The 18,963-nt window shown below is 39.7% G+C and overlaps 2 protein-coding genes across 3 annotated transcripts; both read left to right on the plus strand.

Annotated features, from left to right (window-relative positions):
• The first annotated feature begins 81 nt into the window (after window positions 1-81).
• LOC138626322 (proepiregulin-like) lies at window positions 82-6,992 on the plus strand. Of its 2 annotated transcripts, none has more exons than XM_069707892.1 (5): window positions 82-278; window positions 4,222-4,329; window positions 4,680-4,806; window positions 4,940-5,086; window positions 5,640-6,992. In XM_069707892.1, the coding sequence occupies exons 1-5, from the start codon at window positions 236-238 to the stop codon at window positions 5,698-5,700; spliced, it is 486 nt and encodes a 161-aa protein (XP_069563993.1). In that variant the 5' UTR covers window positions 82-235; the 3' UTR covers window positions 5,701-6,992. The 2 variants fall into 2 exon arrangements, with proteins under 2 accessions (XP_069563993.1, XP_069563994.1); XM_069707893.1 differs by having other exon boundaries at window positions 4,225-4,329.
• Window positions 6,993-11,572: 4,580 nt separating this feature from the next.
• On the plus strand, window positions 11,573-18,259 carry areg (amphiregulin). The gene is made up of 6 exons (XM_069707722.1): window positions 11,573-11,688; window positions 12,326-12,499; window positions 13,112-13,340; window positions 13,643-13,813; window positions 15,494-15,607; window positions 17,922-18,259. The coding sequence occupies exons 1-5, from the start codon at window positions 11,652-11,654 to the stop codon at window positions 15,585-15,587; spliced, it is 705 nt and encodes a 234-aa protein (XP_069563823.1). The 5' UTR covers window positions 11,573-11,651; the 3' UTR covers window positions 15,588-15,607; window positions 17,922-18,259.
• The last annotated feature ends 704 nt before the right edge of the window (window positions 18,260-18,963 follow it).

Raw genomic sequence — 18,963 nt, forward strand, 5'->3', positions numbered from 1 at the left:
ACGTCTGCCCACAGGCACCGTCTTTTTCATGTGGACCTTTGAAGTGCGACACTATCTCCGTTACAGGCGTCTGTCAGCACACCTGCAGACCGCAGCGTCGAGCCCGCTGGTTCCCAGCCCGTCCCTGCCGGGAGAGGCATCGCCTTGCGCTTTTACCTCCCTGGTATTTTAAGGAAGCGGACCGGAGCGGCTCGTCCTTCGCAGCCACCGAGTCTCCCGTCAGCATCTCTCTGAAATGGGGCACAGCAGCAAACCCTCCGCGCTCCTCTCACTCATCGGTAAAGTGTGTGTTTTTCCACGTTTGATAGGATGAAGTCAGGGTTGTTAAAGAGTTTTGACGAGTCGGTCGTGGATGGCGAGGGGGGGGGGGGTTCAAGGGGTGGAAAACCCCAGAGGGAAGATCAGGTCGCTGGTATTGGGTCAAACTTAAACGTCGTAAAAGGAACCGATTTGACGGCGTATTGAACTAAAAACGAACATTTCGTGGAGTTATTAGAGGTACGTGCTGCAAGCTGTCGAGTCAGCAGTTAAAGGGGAAGTTAAGGGAAACTTGAACTCAAGAGCGCTGAACGACAGATTCACTTCTTAATGCTGTAAAACTTTTATTTTTTTTATTTTTTTTATTTTTTTATTAACTTTTAGATCAAACCTTAAAGCTGTCTGAAGTTTTTAATTTGCGAAACCTTCATTTTTATTTATAAAAAGGAAAACTTGACCACATCAAACCAGTGGTAGAAAGTAACGAAGTACCTACGTTTACTCAAGTAGCCTGGTTAAGTACTTTGTACTTTACTTTGAGGATTTCCGTTTCCACTTCGTTTCAGAGGGAAATATTGTGCTTTGTACTCCACTACATTTACCTGACAGCTTTAGTTAGGCTACTTTTGAGATGCAGATTTGACACGATTGATAATATAACAAGTTTTTAAAACACAATGTTAGTTGTGGTTTGTCTTCTGAAAGCAGTATAGTCAGGGTCACATTTCACATTAATTGGTAACAGGTCCACGAGATAGTATTTTGTTTCCCCCTCTGAACTTCACCAAAAATCAAATAATAGAGGAAAAAGTCCAACAACTTTGTTTTCTTCTTTCCTCTCCCAGGAATCATCTGATGACACCTTATATTTATCTGTTGTCCCTGGATTATAAAACTGTATAAATAGTTCAAACAGCTCCACCTGCAGCAGCTACAACAACAACAAAAAGCGTCTGACAGTTGTTTTAATAATTTAATGATGTCATATATAAATCAGCGGACCGTTTTTAGGATTTAATAACTGAAATGTGATACTGCTCCTTTTACTAACAGGTATGCACAACTTTAATGTTGTTGTTGGATAGAGATTATGCTAAATTTAGCTATTTTATTCAATAGTAATTTCCATTTTATAGGCAGGGTAATCCCAATAACTATTGTTTCCAGAGGAACGTAAAGAAAGAAAAAGTACATTGTATTCCTCTCAAATGCAATTGAAGTAGAAACAGTCGACAGCTGCATGGAAATAATAAAGTAAAGTACAAGAATCCAATAAAAGAAAAGTACTTGAGTAAATGTACTTACTTCATACATTTTGGACCAAAATCTAAATATACTTATTTGCATGTTTCTCTATAATTGAAGTTACTTGTTATATTGCAGATTTAACCTTGACTTTAAAACATGAAATGACCTTATAAAATACTACCAGAGGGAAAGTTGCTAAGTTCTCTGTTCCCAAATATTTGTATTGTACTTACACTAAACTATTTCAGAGGGAAGTAAATTTCAATGACATTACATTGAAGAAAAATACAAACAGGTGATAAGGTGATCTAACAGAATGTAGTATAAATAGAATAAACCACAGTTGTATTACGACGCTTAAAAATAATATATTTCTGTATAATTAGTACTTTTACTTACATTCTTTAATATTTTACAAAGTTCAGATAATACGTCTTTACAGTGGCATATGAAAAATTGTGGATGCAGTAACTTTACTTGTATTGGAGTACTTTAGTATTTTAAAATTATAAATATCTTTCCATCACTAGATGATGCAGCTCAGATTGCATATTCTCACATATGTAATAATTTCTTAACCTGTACATCTTTTCTTTTTTTTTTTTAAATCTGGACTAAAAGCATGAAAATAAATGAAATGAAAACAAATTTATTGCAGAAGTTTGAATTCCCATCAGTATGTAGAGACTCTGCAAGTTAAAATACAAATGTAAAATGAGTAGTTTTACCTAAAGTACATTTTGCTACTCATACTTTGGTACTCTTTATAAGTGGAATTTTATTTCATACTTTTTTTTTTTTAATACTTTTTAAATCTGTCACAAAATATAAAACCTGTTTCTTCAGTAATGAATGATTCCAGCTAGAGTGAAAGTTTTGGAGGCAGATGAAGGACTTTGTTGGGTGTGGTAATGATCTATGTCGATGCTAAGCCCAGAGCCTGAGGGATGCTGAAGGATGTTGGCAATTACACCATAATTTGAGCTTTTTTATTTGAAACCATGTGCTGTCTGATCATATCTGTCATTGCATATGCAGTATTATAAATGGAAATATTCAAGTAAAGTACAAATAGGCTTCCTCGATATTGCACTTACGAGCAATACTTGAGTATCACCTTGAAACACTGAGTATCACTAATACTGCAAATCCTGTAAGAATTTTTCAAGAGGGATAGTTGGGCTTTCTCTATGTTTCCCATCTTATACCAAAACAAAAACAACTCCTAAAATGAACCACTTCAGAAGTTTATTCTTGATCTTAATTGGGTTGTTGTGATGATCAGGTAATTCCTCATAAAAGGAGTTTATCACTGATAACCTTCCCTCTTTATACTGCTCTTGATCATGTGGGTCTTTTTGTTGCCCTACTTCCCCTTACAGACCTTGACTTCATTTATTTTAAACTAAGCGAGTTTTTTTTTTCTCACGAAGTCAAATAGTCACAATTTGTATGTATTAACTGCAAAATGTTGGAAAATTACAAGTTGAATTACTATCTTAATTAATGCGACGCGGCGAAATGATTATTGCGAACATAAATATGCTTTCAGAGTGAGTCACAGGCTAATGATATAAATGATCTGACTGAGCAGCAATTAAATCATCCAGGGAAGTTGCCCTTTCGCCACTTCCAGCATATTGTGTACTTTAGACCAATCAGACATGTCAGAAAACACCCAACAACCCGCCTGCGCTCTCTCCCTGAAAACAGAGAAAAATACCTCCGCAGCCATAACGACAGACATGAACAGAACAGAGAGGGCGCCACGGCTTGGATTTTATAGCGAGTATTACCAGATTCATAACCAGTTATAACCAGACACATCTTGAACCCAGGCTGGAGTGTTTTTCTATCCTGTCTGCAGGAATGTGGGCGTCTGCGAAAGGCTGTTGCATTGTAACGTCGTGCATGCTGGTGCAGGCATGTGGGCCAGGCAACACAAGCCGTACCCGTCATATCCTGACGCTGGCAGGGGAATCGAACTATGGTCGCCAAATTGATGATGGATTTGTTATGGTGTGGCGTCTTATTTCAACGAAACCAACAAATATTTGGGGATTAATCGGCATTAACAATACGCTTCCTCAGACATGACATCAGGCTGAAAATGCAAAAACACGTGAAACATGTTGGATTTCTATTGCACTTGTGCAAATGGAAATGACTTTTGCCCGTAAAGTTCTGCGTTTGCACGTCAATCCACAAACACAATTATCTGTAATGACAAGTGAAATTAAGGTCAAAGTGTTTGTATGGGAAATCAATTTGAAATGATAAAGTAAGGTTGTTTTTTTTCATTCTAAATAAAAACATGTATGTTGAAAGTCAAATGTGAAAAAAGAGCAGTAGTGTTATAATTAAAAGGTCTAAAAGTTATCGATTTTAATTACTTCTTCATTTTTTTTTGCATAACAAGATTATTAACAGATTATCATCATAAAACGACCAATCGAAGGATACAGGAAAGGAGAGTACGTGTTTCAAACGATCACAACTAATTTCACCTTGAATAAGGGAACACAAGCCAAAAAGACTGAGAACCAGTGTTTTATGGGACCGTCAAGTATTTAGAAAATAAACTAGGAGGACAGCATGCTTCAGGGTCACGGAAAACACATGCAGAGGGCTGCTATAACTAAACTTCCATACAAAACTGACCTACCAATATATGCAGAGAAAATAATGACAGCTTTTTTTTCTTCTTCTGTCCAGCAGGTGTCATGCTCATCTGGCCAGATGTACTCACCGAGAGTGTGTCACCCGAACTGCAGGCAGCGGACAGCGTCTCTCTATCTGCAGGTGTTCACCAGCACAACTCAGGTGATGACATTTTATTGACCGTTTTTGTAGGATATCAGCTCATGTAATTTGATTGATTGAAAAAAAAAAAAAAAAAGACTGATTCATTTTCTTTCCATTCATACCAAAATAATTGACTAATCATTGCACGGAACACATCAAAAATAAGCTTGCACTGATCAAATAAATCATGCACGCCTCGGAGGCTAATGGTTACACTTTTATTACTTCACAGCTGCAGAAATAAATAACAGTCACAGCAGCAGCTTTATCCTTTATATCTGGGGTTCAGTTATCGGGATACTTCTAATCACAGGTCTGTATGTTGAACAAACTGATTTGACCACCGCGGTTTGTTATTGCTGTTTCAGGGCAGGGAGAAGAGCGCCCTCGTGTGGTCAAGCGGTCGATACAGAGCTGCGACAGCACGTTCGACAACTACTGCCTGAACAACGGCCAATGCATGCTGCTGGTGGACATCAATGAACACCACTGCAAGTACGATCCCGTGTATGTGTGTGTGTGTGTGCGTGTGTGTGGATGAGTGTGTGGATGAGTGTGTGGATGAGTGTGTGTCTGATCCGTGCGTTATGACGTGGAATCCTACATGACTCTTCTGTTTGTGCTGCAGGTGTGAGAGGGGTTTTTACGGCCACAGGTGTGACACCCCGGAGCTCGTCGTTCAGCCAATACGCGAAGAGCAAATAATTGTCACCGTTTTCTTTGTGAGCTTGCTCATTACAGGTCTGTCCGGGGCGCTCTACTTCTGCTGCAAATGGTAAGGCCTGTGGAGGAATGTGTGTGGGCGTGTGTGTGTGTGTGTGTGCGCGCAATAGTAACAACTTCTGATGTGACTCAGGTCATAAAGTTGATAATGACGTAGCTAATTATGAGACACTAGACAGTATTACAACTTCCAAAATGGCAACAAACATTATAATTCAATTCTGCCTAATCTTCTGTCTCCTCAAAATATCCTTTGTTCGGTTTGCCTTAGTGGCATTTTGTTTGGAGGTTGCCCTCATATTAAGCTGAATGTGTAATCACAGATCGTGAGGGTGACCCTGATACCACCTCTCATCATCTGCCTTTTATTAAACATGAGGTGAAGTCTTCCCCCAGCATCCTGTTTCATGCTGACACATCAGACCTCAGAGGATGATTATTATCTGAAAGCCATTTTTGTGGACACTGAAGTCCCTTTAAACTGCAGTTTTGTTCTGTTGAAAAGGGTTTCAAAGGGTTTTGAAAGCATGATAGAATACAAAGTTGGTGATTTGATTTGTGCCTTTTTGAAATGGACCAATTGATGTGCTGTATCATTTTCACAGGTATAAGAAAAAATATTTCCCACGTCAGCAGAAGTGTTACAAAGGAGTCCAGACTGTTTAGAGTGGAAAAGGCAAACCAGGATTTCCCCCGTTTTCTACACGGAAAGTTCAACATGTTGCACTGTGATATTTCCTGACACTCAGTAGCTGCTTTGCTGGTCTGCTCCTGCTTACAGGACAGTACGTCACATGGCCTTTATCAAGCAGGGAGATCATCACAAAGAGATTAAAATGGTTAAAAAAGAAAAAAGAAACAGCTTTGTATGTGCTGTGATTGTTTTCCAGCTGCACTGGTTCTAAAGTTTCGACACCTGCCACACTCAGCTTGAAAAGATGAATAGAGCCACACAAAAACAGTTTCTGTGGGTGAAACCACCCACATGACAAACAGAAAATCATGAACAAATGTGAGGGGTGACAGAGGGCCAGTGCAACTTGTAGAGATCTGTGATTTAAAAAAAACAACAACATAGATGCCAGTCTGTAAAAGAATTGGTAAATCCCAGCATCTATTCCCAGGCAAGAAACCACATCTCACACATCTTACATTGAATAATGCTAACAGCAGCTGCCTGAAATGTTTATCATAGTCATTGTCATGCTGTGCTTTCTTCATTTGAAGCTCTCTTTGTTTCCAGGATTCACGTTTACTATATGAAATCTGATTGTGGTATTTCAAAGGTCTTTTTTGAGGTTCAGAAACATCTTTTAAATCAGCCTCCAAGATCTAAAAATAGACCTGACTACCGATAGGAATAATAAAATGGTGCCTTCTCTATTCTGAATGACATCTTATTGTTCTTTAATATTGTCTTTAATTCATGTATAGCCTGCTTTAGCTTTTATTTATTGTCTTTTGCCATAAATAATAGGAAATAGCTAAGTCTCATTATTACTGCCATCAAACTGGTCACTGAGTGTAACCGTTCTGTATTTGATTGTTTGAAACTATGTTTAGTAAGAAAGCATTCTCATTTTGATAATTTATTTTAAAGTATTACACTGGGACCTCGCCTGTTTTTGAGGGTCTGTTACTACAAAGAATGAATACAACTTGGATTTTTTTATTTTTATTCTTTCAATGCCTTCATTGTACTTCAGATGATAACGGTACAGCTCACAGTCTTCACATTCCTCTCTAGTATTCTTGCAGTTCTCACATTTTTCTTCCATGTGATCGACAGTTATCTTCAAGGAAAATCTCTCTCTTTAACAAAACATGGGAGAAAAAACAATAAACAACTGCTGCATGGTGACGGTAACTTTTTACATGGTATTCTTGCAATGGCAGTATTAGTGAACCAAGAAAATATATCTGTAAAATATGAATTAAATATATGTATTTCATATTAACACCTTGTACTCCCTTCATTTACCATACTCAACTCTATATATTATATAAGTCCAGGTTCAGAGGCGGGCTGCAGGTGTTCGGGTGGATAAAAGACAGGACTTCCACTCAGGAAACCAGGGTTGGAGTCTTCTAGAAAGCACGAGTGATTTTTTTTTTTTTTTAAAGCAATCTTGTATTGGACGTATGCTTGCTATTACAAGTCTAAGAAGAAGCTTTATAAAACTTCCAACAATGCAGACCAAACACAAATGCTTAAAAAAAAGAGGAAAACTATTGTCTTCAGTACATTTGATTTACAGGTTTACAAGTTTCGAAGCTGTATTTTGAAAGCACACCTCAGACGGTGTAAAATTACATTCACGTGTTCTCGATGTCGCACTTTCCATCATTTGTGCAAACTCCTACACAATCCTATACACACACCTCAGTCATGACGAAGGGAACAACCTGTGACATTATGACCCTGCATTCACCTTTAGGTATGTTTGCAGTCATCATCTGACCTTCCGAGCGCAGTGTCAAGTGTCAAGTTAATTAATAACCCTATTCTACACTCTTCACCCTGACAAGTGTTTCAGCCAGAGTCAATGAGACGTTTTAAAACCCGGCTGAAGCCTCTTGACACGTTCTGTATGCTAATGACAGCCCTGATGACACATAAACATTAACTCACCTGCAGACACTGCTCTGTTAAGACATACTTAAAAACACATAAGCATGCACTTACACACACAAAGACCCACAAACACACCCACGCGGTGGAGTTCATTCTGTTCTACATAGAAAGCCTGTGACCAAACATATCCCAAATTCAGGAAATGCTGCTCTAATCTCTGTACTGTGCTGATTCTATGTAACTGGTGTTACCTAATTATTGCATAAGTAATAGTAGGCTGCTCATGACGTGAGTAATGTGGTCGGTGTAAGCTCCGTCGAGCTGCATCCGTGTCCTTTAACAAAACCAAAATGTCCACATGTACCGTGAACACGTTTGTGTTGCTGCTCGTGGCTGACTCGTGTCACATTATTACTGGTATTTCTATGATTTTCTGTCACTAATGCCAGCAGCATGACTCTGAGGATGGTAAAAATCTGAAATATCACAACGTCGATAAGATTAGCTGCCACGCAAGCTGCCTTTTTTGCAAAGACGTTCATGTTGCTCCTCAAAGGCTACCAGCAGGTACAAATTCTCACTAATTGAGAGGAGTAGACATTAATGATTCATGGAACATGAACCCCACTGACTTTGACTTCTTGACTTTATACATTTATGCCACCTGGTACAGGTAAAGTTAAGGGCAGTCAACTTAAGAGACTGATTTAAAGGCGACCTCAGTCCAAAGAGAAGTATTTGTAATCGAGAAATCAACCAGTACAAAGTAAGTCAGCAGAAGAGCACCTATTTCAAAAGAATTGGGAGTTTTATTTGTAGTTTTCTGTATTTTTTAGGTGAGTACACATTAAAAGCTTTCATCTAAAAGTGCTTCCACACCTACCTTGTTTGGTCCATTGAGACTTCTCAGTTTGGTCCAAACCAAAACAGCAGGTGTGAAAAGCGCCTCGAACCACAGTCCGGAACAAAGGAACCTAATTTGGTCCAACCAAATGAATTACAGGAAATTAAGGCAGGTTATCGACACCCATCAAACAATAGAAGAAGAAAGAATAGAAAAAGCAGTAAAAATGAGCCGCATCACATGGAGAGAGGAAGAGACAACATTTTTTTTTACTGTAATTTGTCTCTACAAAGAAATCTAAAGGGAACTTGACAGTGCAGAGGTACATCATTTTGCATTGTCAATGGCTTTGCCTGCACCTTGTCCATTTATTTTGTATAAGGGAATACCTCGTCAGCCATTAGTCATTGCTCATTGTCCTATAAATCCCTCAACTTACTGGTCTCTCCAGAGACAGAGTTGCCAAAACTGCAGGTTTGCTTGGAGTCTTTGCCTTCGTACCTGCCAGTAATGAAAATAAATGTGTTTTTTCATTTTCTGCCCAGGATGTTTTATTTTGAAGACTGACAGGATGCTGAATGGTATCCATTGTCTGCCTTCCTCCCAGGCCGATGTGCATCTTGACGTGATCTCTGTCCAGCTTCCGTGGGAAAGAGACTCGGTTTGTATGTTTCGTGAAGCGGAGTGCCGAGCTGCTTCTGGGACACTGCTGACACGTGCCGCAGGACCTCTGCTGTATTATTAGTCATCGACTAGATTAGCTGGCTGCTGTGGCTGTGATCCAAAGGAAAATAACCTCAATCAGATCAAAATTATACAATGTAACAAAAACATAAACCTTGGTTCAGACCTCGAGGCATTAATCTGTTTTTCTAGAAAAAAAAGGTGGTTTAACAGACCAGCGAGGAGGATTTAGTGGCATCTAGCCGTAAGGTTGCAGGCTGCAACCAACTGAACACCCCTTCCTTACCAAGCCTGGAAGAGAATCTATAATGCTGGTGAAAAATGCAAAAGGTCCTCTTTGAAAAAAGTCTTTGGTTTGTCACTTCAGGGCTGCCGTAGAAACATGTTGAACTCTGTGGAAGAAGACTCAGTTCTGATGCAGATATGAAGGACTCATTTTAAGGTAACAAAAACGCAATGATTCATCGTTTCAGATGGTTAAACATGAATGAAATCACGATTGTGAATATTATGTTCCATTTCTGCCAACAGATCCACCTAAATTGTACACATTTACACGTTTCATTGTGAGAGCTACTGGGCCTGAAGCTGTTTTGTTAAAATGCATGATTCAAAGTTTTATCCACAGAGATCTGGCTGTGTTTGTGTGTCAGAAAGTTTCCATCCTTGGTGCCGTTAGCTAGGCAGCAGTGTGTTTACAGGGCGGCTGCTATCAGGTGCTTCTCTCCAGGCTTGTCTCAGACTTTCCACACATTCACATCAAATATCCGCAATGCCATTACGGATTATCTAAAGAATTTAATTCCATGGCCATTATAAACAAAACGTCTCAGAGTTGTTACTGAGGTTTAGGAATGAGATGGAGAAGTTCCCAGCATTCATGGCAGGTTTTTTTTTTTGGATTCCACCAGAGCACAAAGGATGCACAGCCTCTTTCTGCAGACACAACATAACCAACACACCCTGCTGTGCAGTTTCTCCACCCAAGCCTTAAGGTCTCCTCTTGGTTACAGCGTAAAGCGATAGCAACACTGAGCATCACTTCATCAAACGCACGATAAATTAGACACAGAGAGACAGCCTGTTTGACTAAACAGAAAAACGTACATGGAAATTAAAATAAGGAAACAGATCAGGAGCAGAGATGCATAAAGATGTAAAAAAAAACACAAAAGATGATTTCTCTTAAAAAAAACATCAATTGTGTCTCAAAAGATCATGGTTTGGGTACAAGAGAGTCATTTTATGTTAAATATATAATATAACTTACTTAATGTATGTTATCAAAGTTAAATATACTCCGTCACGTAAGTAATTTATCAATATGACTTAAAAGAAATCGACGTAAATCTTGACTTTCTCATTGACTTCAACGTTGGTTTTCCAGGTGAAAGTTCTGTTTGTTCCACCCAACCCGATTTTTTTACATTGCAAGATGACCTCATTCACCTCACCTCTGTCTTTGACCCTGCTCAAACATGAGTGTACGTTTCACACCCAGGTGAGACAAAACGTTACACTGACACAATATATTATAGTGGATGAATATTTCTGACCTTTCACCAACATCTGTGCATAGCCCCAGTTATCAATGACACACAGTCATAAACATTTAATTGGGTTCCCAATCACTGCCGTCATTATCATATCATTTCTTTCCACTGGCATGTTGACTCCAGGTTTTTTTTTTTTTTCACACAAACGAGAGTGTGCGTGTCATTGCTGCCATGTAAGAACACTGTATTCACATTTTTGTGGTTGACTTTGATGTTTTTGTCTGCTTAAGCTCATCAACCCTTAATATTTGGAAAAATGCCAGAAATGAAGCTAAATTTGGCTAAAAATGGTCCTATTCTCACATTTTAAGAGTTACGCTAGTGCGGGTGTGTGTGTGTGTGTGTGTGTGTGTGTGTGTGTGTGTGTGTGTGTGTGTGTGTGTGTGTGTGTGTGTGTGTGTGTGTGTGTGTGTGTGTGTGTGTGTGTGTGTCTCACTACTGGACTGAAGGTGTAATTAAGGCCTCATTCGTGTCCATAGAGCGAGACGTGCAGGAAGCAATAACAGTTTCAGAAGCAGGAACGACTGTTTCTGTGTCCTAATGGCGACGGGAAACAAGTCTGAATACATCAAACTGTTGTATGTCTCATCTTGGTTGGGCTGATTATTCCCAAACAGAAGGACAAAATGTATTACCCGGGGCAAATTAATCATTAGACAAACACGCGCACGCGCACGCACGCACACACACACACACACACACACACACACACACACACACACACACACACACACACACACACACACACACACACACACACACACACACACACACACACACACCCTTCGCTCTCCTTGGAGTTGAGAGGCAGGCGTTGCTCTATAAAAGCTGCACCCAGTGGAGGTAAAGAGAGCAAAGCACAATCTCTATCAGCAGGGGACAAGCACACACTCCCAACACACACATACACACTCAGATTAGCGCAAGACCGTCGTACACAAATCACTCTTCCTGGGATATGAACCCTCTCGTCCTCACCTGTCTCCTGTGCTTCGGTAAGTCTGGACTTGTGCTTATCTTTTCTGTGTGTGTGTGTGCAGGTATGAAATAGAAAGAAGAGAAATGCAAAACAGTACGAGGGCAGAGGAAGGGGCGAGAGAGAAAAACATGTATCTGCAGGTGAGGACTTGTCAGACAGGAGAAAGATCCTCAGGAGTTCGAGGGAACAGAATTGGAGAGCAGCAGGCTATCAGATGCTGCGTGAGGTCAACATACTTCAAATACTTCATCATCCTTTGATCGAATCCTATTCATCATCATCGGCGTAGTGCAGCTCTGGATGTGGACTGGTTGTACTGGTTTCAGAACACTTTTAATAATTGAAGGTGAAGTGATGAGTCAGAAAAGTAACTTGCCTTATGTTCGTGGTGAAGAAGTACTAAAATATTGACCGCTGTCTGTGTCAGTTTCTAATTTTATACTCTTCTTTATCACCTTTGAAGCAGAAAAGTAAGTTTTCTGGATAATTGTAGTTTATTTCATCTTTTCATGGCAACAGGATTTAGTTTTAGTAGTATTTCTAACTTTGAAAGGCTGCTCTTCATTTTCTATGGTCCCCACACTGAACAGTATCCTGTAACATAAACGTTGACCTAAATCGCTCCTGACTTTCTTTCTGTTTTGGTTTTACAGTCTGCAGTGCTCTGGCTGCTCAGGGATCCCAGACCACACACTCAAGTGAACTAACCAGAGTGACAGGGGGTCCGGCCTCCGGGGAGGGCCTCCAGGTTTCGCTGAGCAACGAAGATGAGACGGAAATAGATGACGAACTTTCAGGGGTAGACAACCAGAATTTTAGCCTCCATGGTACGACAACCAAAACTCTTTTCTTCTGAGTAATTCAACTCGTGAACAGTAACGCTTGTTTTCCAAAATATAATCAAGGGAAGAAAAATGAGCCCAAGAAGTGTTTTTTTTTAAGTCTAATGAGAACAAAAAAAATGTTAACATGACTTAAACACCTTGAATTGACGTACCTTACATTAGTTTGAAGAATGTTGACAGTTACGAGATGATAATATAGAATAACCAGCGATGGCGCCACATAGCTTTTGATTAGTGGGTACTTGGAAGACTCATCAAAAAGAATTCTCTTCAAGAAGTGCAGAAGAATAAACTTTTTCCTCTAAACATGCTTTAAGTAATGGTAATAAATCCAGTCAGTTCATTTTCTTGACTTATAAATCTTGTAATTTTGTTTTACTGCCACAAAAGTAACATACAACCAGAAATGTGGGAATGAAAATGTTGATAACAATTAGCCTTTTTTTGTCGTCATCGAAAAACATACCATCCAGTCATTCATCTTTGGTTTATTTTGTACATGGAAAACCATTTGAACCGTCAGTCTAGAGACCTGAAATGGAACCATGAACTTCTGTGACAGTTTTACTTGCAATTTCTCCTCCCCTCCTACAGAGCTGCAGCCCGGTAAAGATGAGAAGAAGAAGAAGAAAGGCAAAGGCAAGAGGAGGAACAGACACAAGAGCAAAAGCACGACTGCTTTCAACCCCGAGCACACGGTCTTCACTAACGGATTCACATCCACCCTCAGCACCACCGAGGATCCCTGCACCTCCACCCACCTGGGCTACTGCATTCACGGCTACTGCAAGTACATCGAGGGTCTGCACGAGCCAGTTTGCATGTGAGTACAGCCTCAGTTCACTTTGTGTGTGTGAATATGAGCTCCGTGGTTAAAAACAGGATATCATTAACTTTGATTAAATCAGATACCCCTCTTAAAACTGAAAGTTTTAAAGTGAATTGTGCTCATATTATTTCTTAAGACACTAACAATAACAGGCAACAATAAAAATGACACGACTTTATGTTTAAGATGAGAATTTAATTTGAAAAATACAACTGTGTTTACTGATTTTGAGTGATTTTTTTGTTTGTTTTGTTTTTGGGCTGATCAGTTTGTCCTTTTAATTTTTCAATCTGCAGATGTATGAAAGGTTACGACGGCGAGCGCTGTGGGATCCAAACTCTGGAGACAGTGAAAACCGCGTCCGATCAGGGCAACAACACTGAGCTGGTGCAGATGGTCCTGGTGATCATCGCTGTGGTCCTGTCAGTGATCAGCTGCACCGCCATCGTGCTCATGACATGTGCTCAGTGAGTTTGAAAGCCATGTACACACACACACACACGCACGCACGCACGCACGCACGCACGCACACACACACACACACACACACACACACACACACACACACACACACACACACACAAATGGCAAAGATGCACTTTTTATTTTAATCTTAAAGCTGCAGCAACTAGTTCACAGCTGGAGTCAGCTGTTTAAGTTAAAGTAAAAAAAAGTATCCTCCCAACAAGTGTCACTGATAAACATTTTAATACACACTGGCACTCAACAATCCCCAAGAAAGACAGGAGGTAAAGAGGAAAAATTTCCACTAAATGGGTTATCGGACAAATCTAAAATATAACGGAATATTTCAGTTCATAGAATTGTTAGTTTAATTAAAATAGAACGTAAAAAGAAAGATAAAACTGGTATACTTTTCTTTGTTGTAAAAAGTAACACATTATCAATGCCTTACCATCAATTAGCTGATGAAATATATCAAAGCTTCTTCAAAGATTTTACTCATTTTACTCTCTTATTTATCTTTCTCTCATTTTAGTTTTTGAACACCTTTTGAACTTCTTATTTTTCCGATTTTTGCTTATAATATTTTACTTTTACTTACTAAGCTCCTAAATACTAATTCATAAAAAGGGGTGGGAACTGTGCCTGTGAGTCTGTGCCGTGTTTTCCAAAATTATTAATGTCCATATTTTTTGGAAAAAAAAGTGCTAACTGAGCGACAGTGCAGATAAAAAGCTACAATCATTTTCACCACTTTTGTATAAAACATCATGAACTGGGTTGAACTGGGTTGCATTTAAAATCCCATGATACTGCTTATCAGTGTGACCTGCGTCCCTGTGATCTGATATCACTTTTCACCAAAACTGAAACTCTATAAAGACAACACCTGATGCCAGTGGTTTCGTTCTAAAGTCCTTTTATCCTTCTTTATTCTTTAAAGCTATTATAGGGAAGATTATTGAGACAACCATCCACACCCAGGGAATCCCAACATAACACACAAGAGTCCATGCATCCTGCCCTCAAACACTTCTTGGCATATGAACGCATTGACACATCAAATGGCACACTAACACACCCAAACACACCCAAAGGTGTTGCTCTCCACTTTCACAAGGGACTCAAAGACTTCTCCAGACAAAATGTCTCATTCTTACTTTTTTTTTTATAGACTTGGAGTGAAATTTACAACTTGACCATTCATTGTGTTTCATCAGACTATGTGTCACTCCTGCTTCATTTGAACCATCTTACATTACTTACTGTAACAGTGTGACAAGTCATTGTATGATCACAGTTCCTTATCAATATGTAACTAAATCACAGCATTTGATTGAATGTTGGACAAAGTCAAGAGTCCAACACGCTGCAAATACGCCAAGCAGCAGCAATTAAAGCTTTACAGCCACAGTTAGGGAGAGAAAGTTGAGCTCCTTACTTTAAACTACCTTAAATTACATCTCTGATCCAAGTAACAAGGTTGGAAGAGGGTTAATTCTGATAAATCAATGCACTTTATGGGATATAATCTGTTGAATTTACTGCCAAATCACAACACACTCTTTTGTCTCCATGGGATCTCTTCCATCCTGTCTTTAAAAACAACTCACTGCTGCAATCATCTGACAATCACGAGAGCGTTTGTGCTCTTTTATGCTCATGTTGAATTTCTTTTGTAGTTACAGATCACAAAAAAACTTCTTGGCGTCCTACCTTGGGACTGGGTCGGAGCAAGAGAAGCTGCAGAAACCCATCAGCGATGTTCTGGTGTGAGGACGTCATGTTACGACCAGGTAGGTGTCGCTGACGTTTCGACCTACTTGTTCACACAAACACACGCCTCGTACTTTTTTTTATACAGCTCAGCATTCACTGCACTGCATACTGCACCACATCAGCAGCAAGTAAGCGTTACTTCCAAAGCCAGTGACCTTTAATACGACACTATTTTGTGGTATTACAGAATATGTTAACCATTCACAACCAGCACAACTGTGTCTCGATGTATCGGAGCCTGTCCGGGTCACTGCTCTACCAGAATGTAGGCTGACATTAGCAGCTCTTGACTTACTCTAAATATGAACAATAAAGTCTTAATCGAATATAGCTAACATATTTTACATTTTCATTGTCATAGTTCAAATTGAAGGACTACTGTAGCTCTGCTCTGCAATACAAGAATTATGGCGATGGTCCCTATTTATATTATTTCATCCAAACTTTTTGCTTTTGTCTTTAGCGGGATATAATATGTGTGGAAATCAAGTGCGGTATTAAAGGACCCTTTACGGAGTCCCTGTCTTAAATGAGACATTTTGAATCATTAGTCTGAGTTAAAACCTGCAGTACGTAGGTTTGCTTTGCTAGCTGTTGTGTTACAGCAGTGAAAATGTGCTTCATATCTGTATACAAAAAAATGCACATTCACGGATTAGAAATGTGAAACCTGCTTTTGCCCAACTTTTTTAAAATGAACGAACCATTGTTTTGAGAATTACAAAAAATGTTGACAACGTAAAGAAACGTGTGCAGTTTATGCTCGACATAGCAACAATAACAAAGGTGGGCGGGGCTCAGCTCAATCCTCGGGACTCAAAAAATAAAACCCAATAATACATTCACCAAGCTTATGCTGTGTTAAAACCATTTGCTCTAGTAATGGTTGTGACGCTGTCAGAAGGACATGCGGTAAGGCTTCCCCATATTTTATTATTGGTGAATATTATGTTGATGTATTTCTTCCAAGAGTCTTGCTTAAGTCGTCAGAGGGCGGCGTCTCACCTCTGTTCACGTGAGGCTTAAGACGAACAGGGAGGAGTGGGCAAAGAGTGACGGAAGAGCCCTTACGCCTGTTGTTGCTGTTTGTTGAATACAGCGAGTGGCATCATGCAAAAAGGGATCCCCACTGGAGGAATTATCCTGGATTAGCCAGAGGTGTCTCGGCCTGTCCCGTCTCCGCACTGCATACCAGCGTAAAGAAAAGTCGCACGCTCCGTCGGACACATTCACCTGTGTGTCCAAACAATACCAGCAGTGACACACCGACTGTGCACGTGATGACCTTGCTGTAGGAGCTTCATTGCCCCATTTAAATGCAGTCAAATCCAACACACGCACATACGCACACAGGCGTCACGTGTTTAGACACAGAGATTTCAGCCGCATTTTCCTCATCGTCTGTGTGCCATTCAGTGTCTATCCGAGAGAAAGCAAGTCTGGGAACCAATGAGAAAGAGGCAGTTTTAACTAACACTGGAAAAACTGTAACTTTTCTGCTGGAAACGTAAACTGCAGTCACTTGATGCTTGTTGGTTTGCACGCTATGAATAGTTTAATGATGCATTTAAAGGAGCAGTGTGTAGGATTTAGTGGTATCGAGCCGCGAGGTTGCCAATTTGCAACTAAGGAAACACCCCTCACTTCAAAGTGTGAAAAATATTTTTTTTATAAAGGCCCTCTCTGGATCTAGATCCATTCTGGGCTGCTGTAGAAACATGGCGATGCAACATGGCGGGCTCCGTGGACGCCACAACGATTTTTAGTTTCAGGTGATTATACACCAATGAAAACATAATCATGAATATTATATTCCATTTCCGTGTATCCAAGTATATCCTACAAACTGGACCTTTAATTATTTAATTATTTTTACAATTATAGCTCATTATTTCTACCTGCTCACACTCACAAAAGGAATTGCAGAAATATGGGAGTTGATTGATAATTACACCGAGGACCAGGCCAACAATCTAGCCAGATTATTTGTAGCATTTATTTGGAGTTGAAACTAAAATGGAACACACCCAACATATTCCTAATAATCTCATCACTGCAAGCACACTGGGTCAAAATTGAATAAGAAAGTTGGTCTGTAATCTGAGAGGGATGTTGCTTTTGTTTTTGTTTTTCTTGCAAATGTGTTTTCGGATTTTTTTTTAAAACACGTATGATCATCAATGGTGTTATCTCCTTTTCTGACAATTACATCCTTGTACCTTAAAATTAATCTAAAGATACCATAAACACAAATAACAAATCTACACAAAATAGTTTCTGTAGTTTCCATGTTTGCACATTTGTTGATCTTTGATTTCTATCTTTCCGCAGCCAGACGCATGATTTAAAGTCGAAGAAGAACAGAGGAGTGCGAGGACCTGAGGAAGCAGTAGAGCGAATAGACGGCTTCACTAGATTCTGTGTAAAAACACTGTCCAGAACTTTTTAGAGTGTAATTTATTTAGTGTGATTATTTATTGCTGATAACTGTAAGACTTGTTTGTATGTTTGACTATTATTATAATGTCTTGTATGTGCGGATGCTGAGCATTCAGCCTGTTGACGTTCTGTAGGTTTGGTTTTTATTTATTGCACTTATTGTTATAGGTCAGAGAAACACTCTTCATCTCACGCTGGAAAAGGGATGAAATTTGATCACTAATAAAGTCTCTTAGTGTTATGTGAAAGTGTTGTTTCTTCACGCACCTCTGCCTGCATTTTGTGTTGACATTTGTATCTCTGGATGCACTGGATGCATGTCATGGCTCAGCAACCTGCTAACACAAACACCTGATTCAGCAGACAAGAATGACCGCGGGAGACGCTCTCAGAAAGCCTCGGGGAATTCAGAGAATCATGGGAACACAACACAAAAACATGAGAGACTGAAAAGTTGTTTTAGGTGCGCGTGTGTGTGTGTGTGTGTGTGTGTGTGTGTGTGTGCGCGCGCGCGCGTGTGTGTGCGTGCGTGCGTGTGTGTGTGAGTGTCTAGGGAGATAAAAAAAAAAAACTTTCCACAGTGTAATGTCAAAATCTTGTACGTAGATAAATGAAGCATTGATGTACAGGAGAAGAAGTGGAGGAGTGTCTGGTCTGAGCTATTTTGGGAATGTGCGGGTAAATTAAAGGTCTGGCCAAACACAGATTCAAACAAAGACTTGAACATAATGAGACAGTTGAGGACAAAGGAGACAATAGTAGACTGTGTTCAAAGAGGTGCACAGTTTCCCAGGCAGCTTTGTTATTAAGCACAAAATAGCAGTCAGGAGACACTGACCTTTAAAAAGCAGAAAAAAGAAAAACGTCAAGACACTTTTTATACACCTGCAATTCATTTTCAGTGAGAAGTTGCTGGGGACAAACCATGAACACA

This window comes from Brachyistius frenatus, unplaced genomic scaffold (genome assembly GCF_029030835.1).
Source record: "Brachyistius frenatus isolate BFR_SWC_R1_liver_20210118 unplaced genomic scaffold, ASM2903083v1 Contig_72, whole genome shotgun sequence".
NCBI lineage: Eukaryota > Metazoa > Chordata > Actinopteri > Embiotocidae > Brachyistius > Brachyistius frenatus.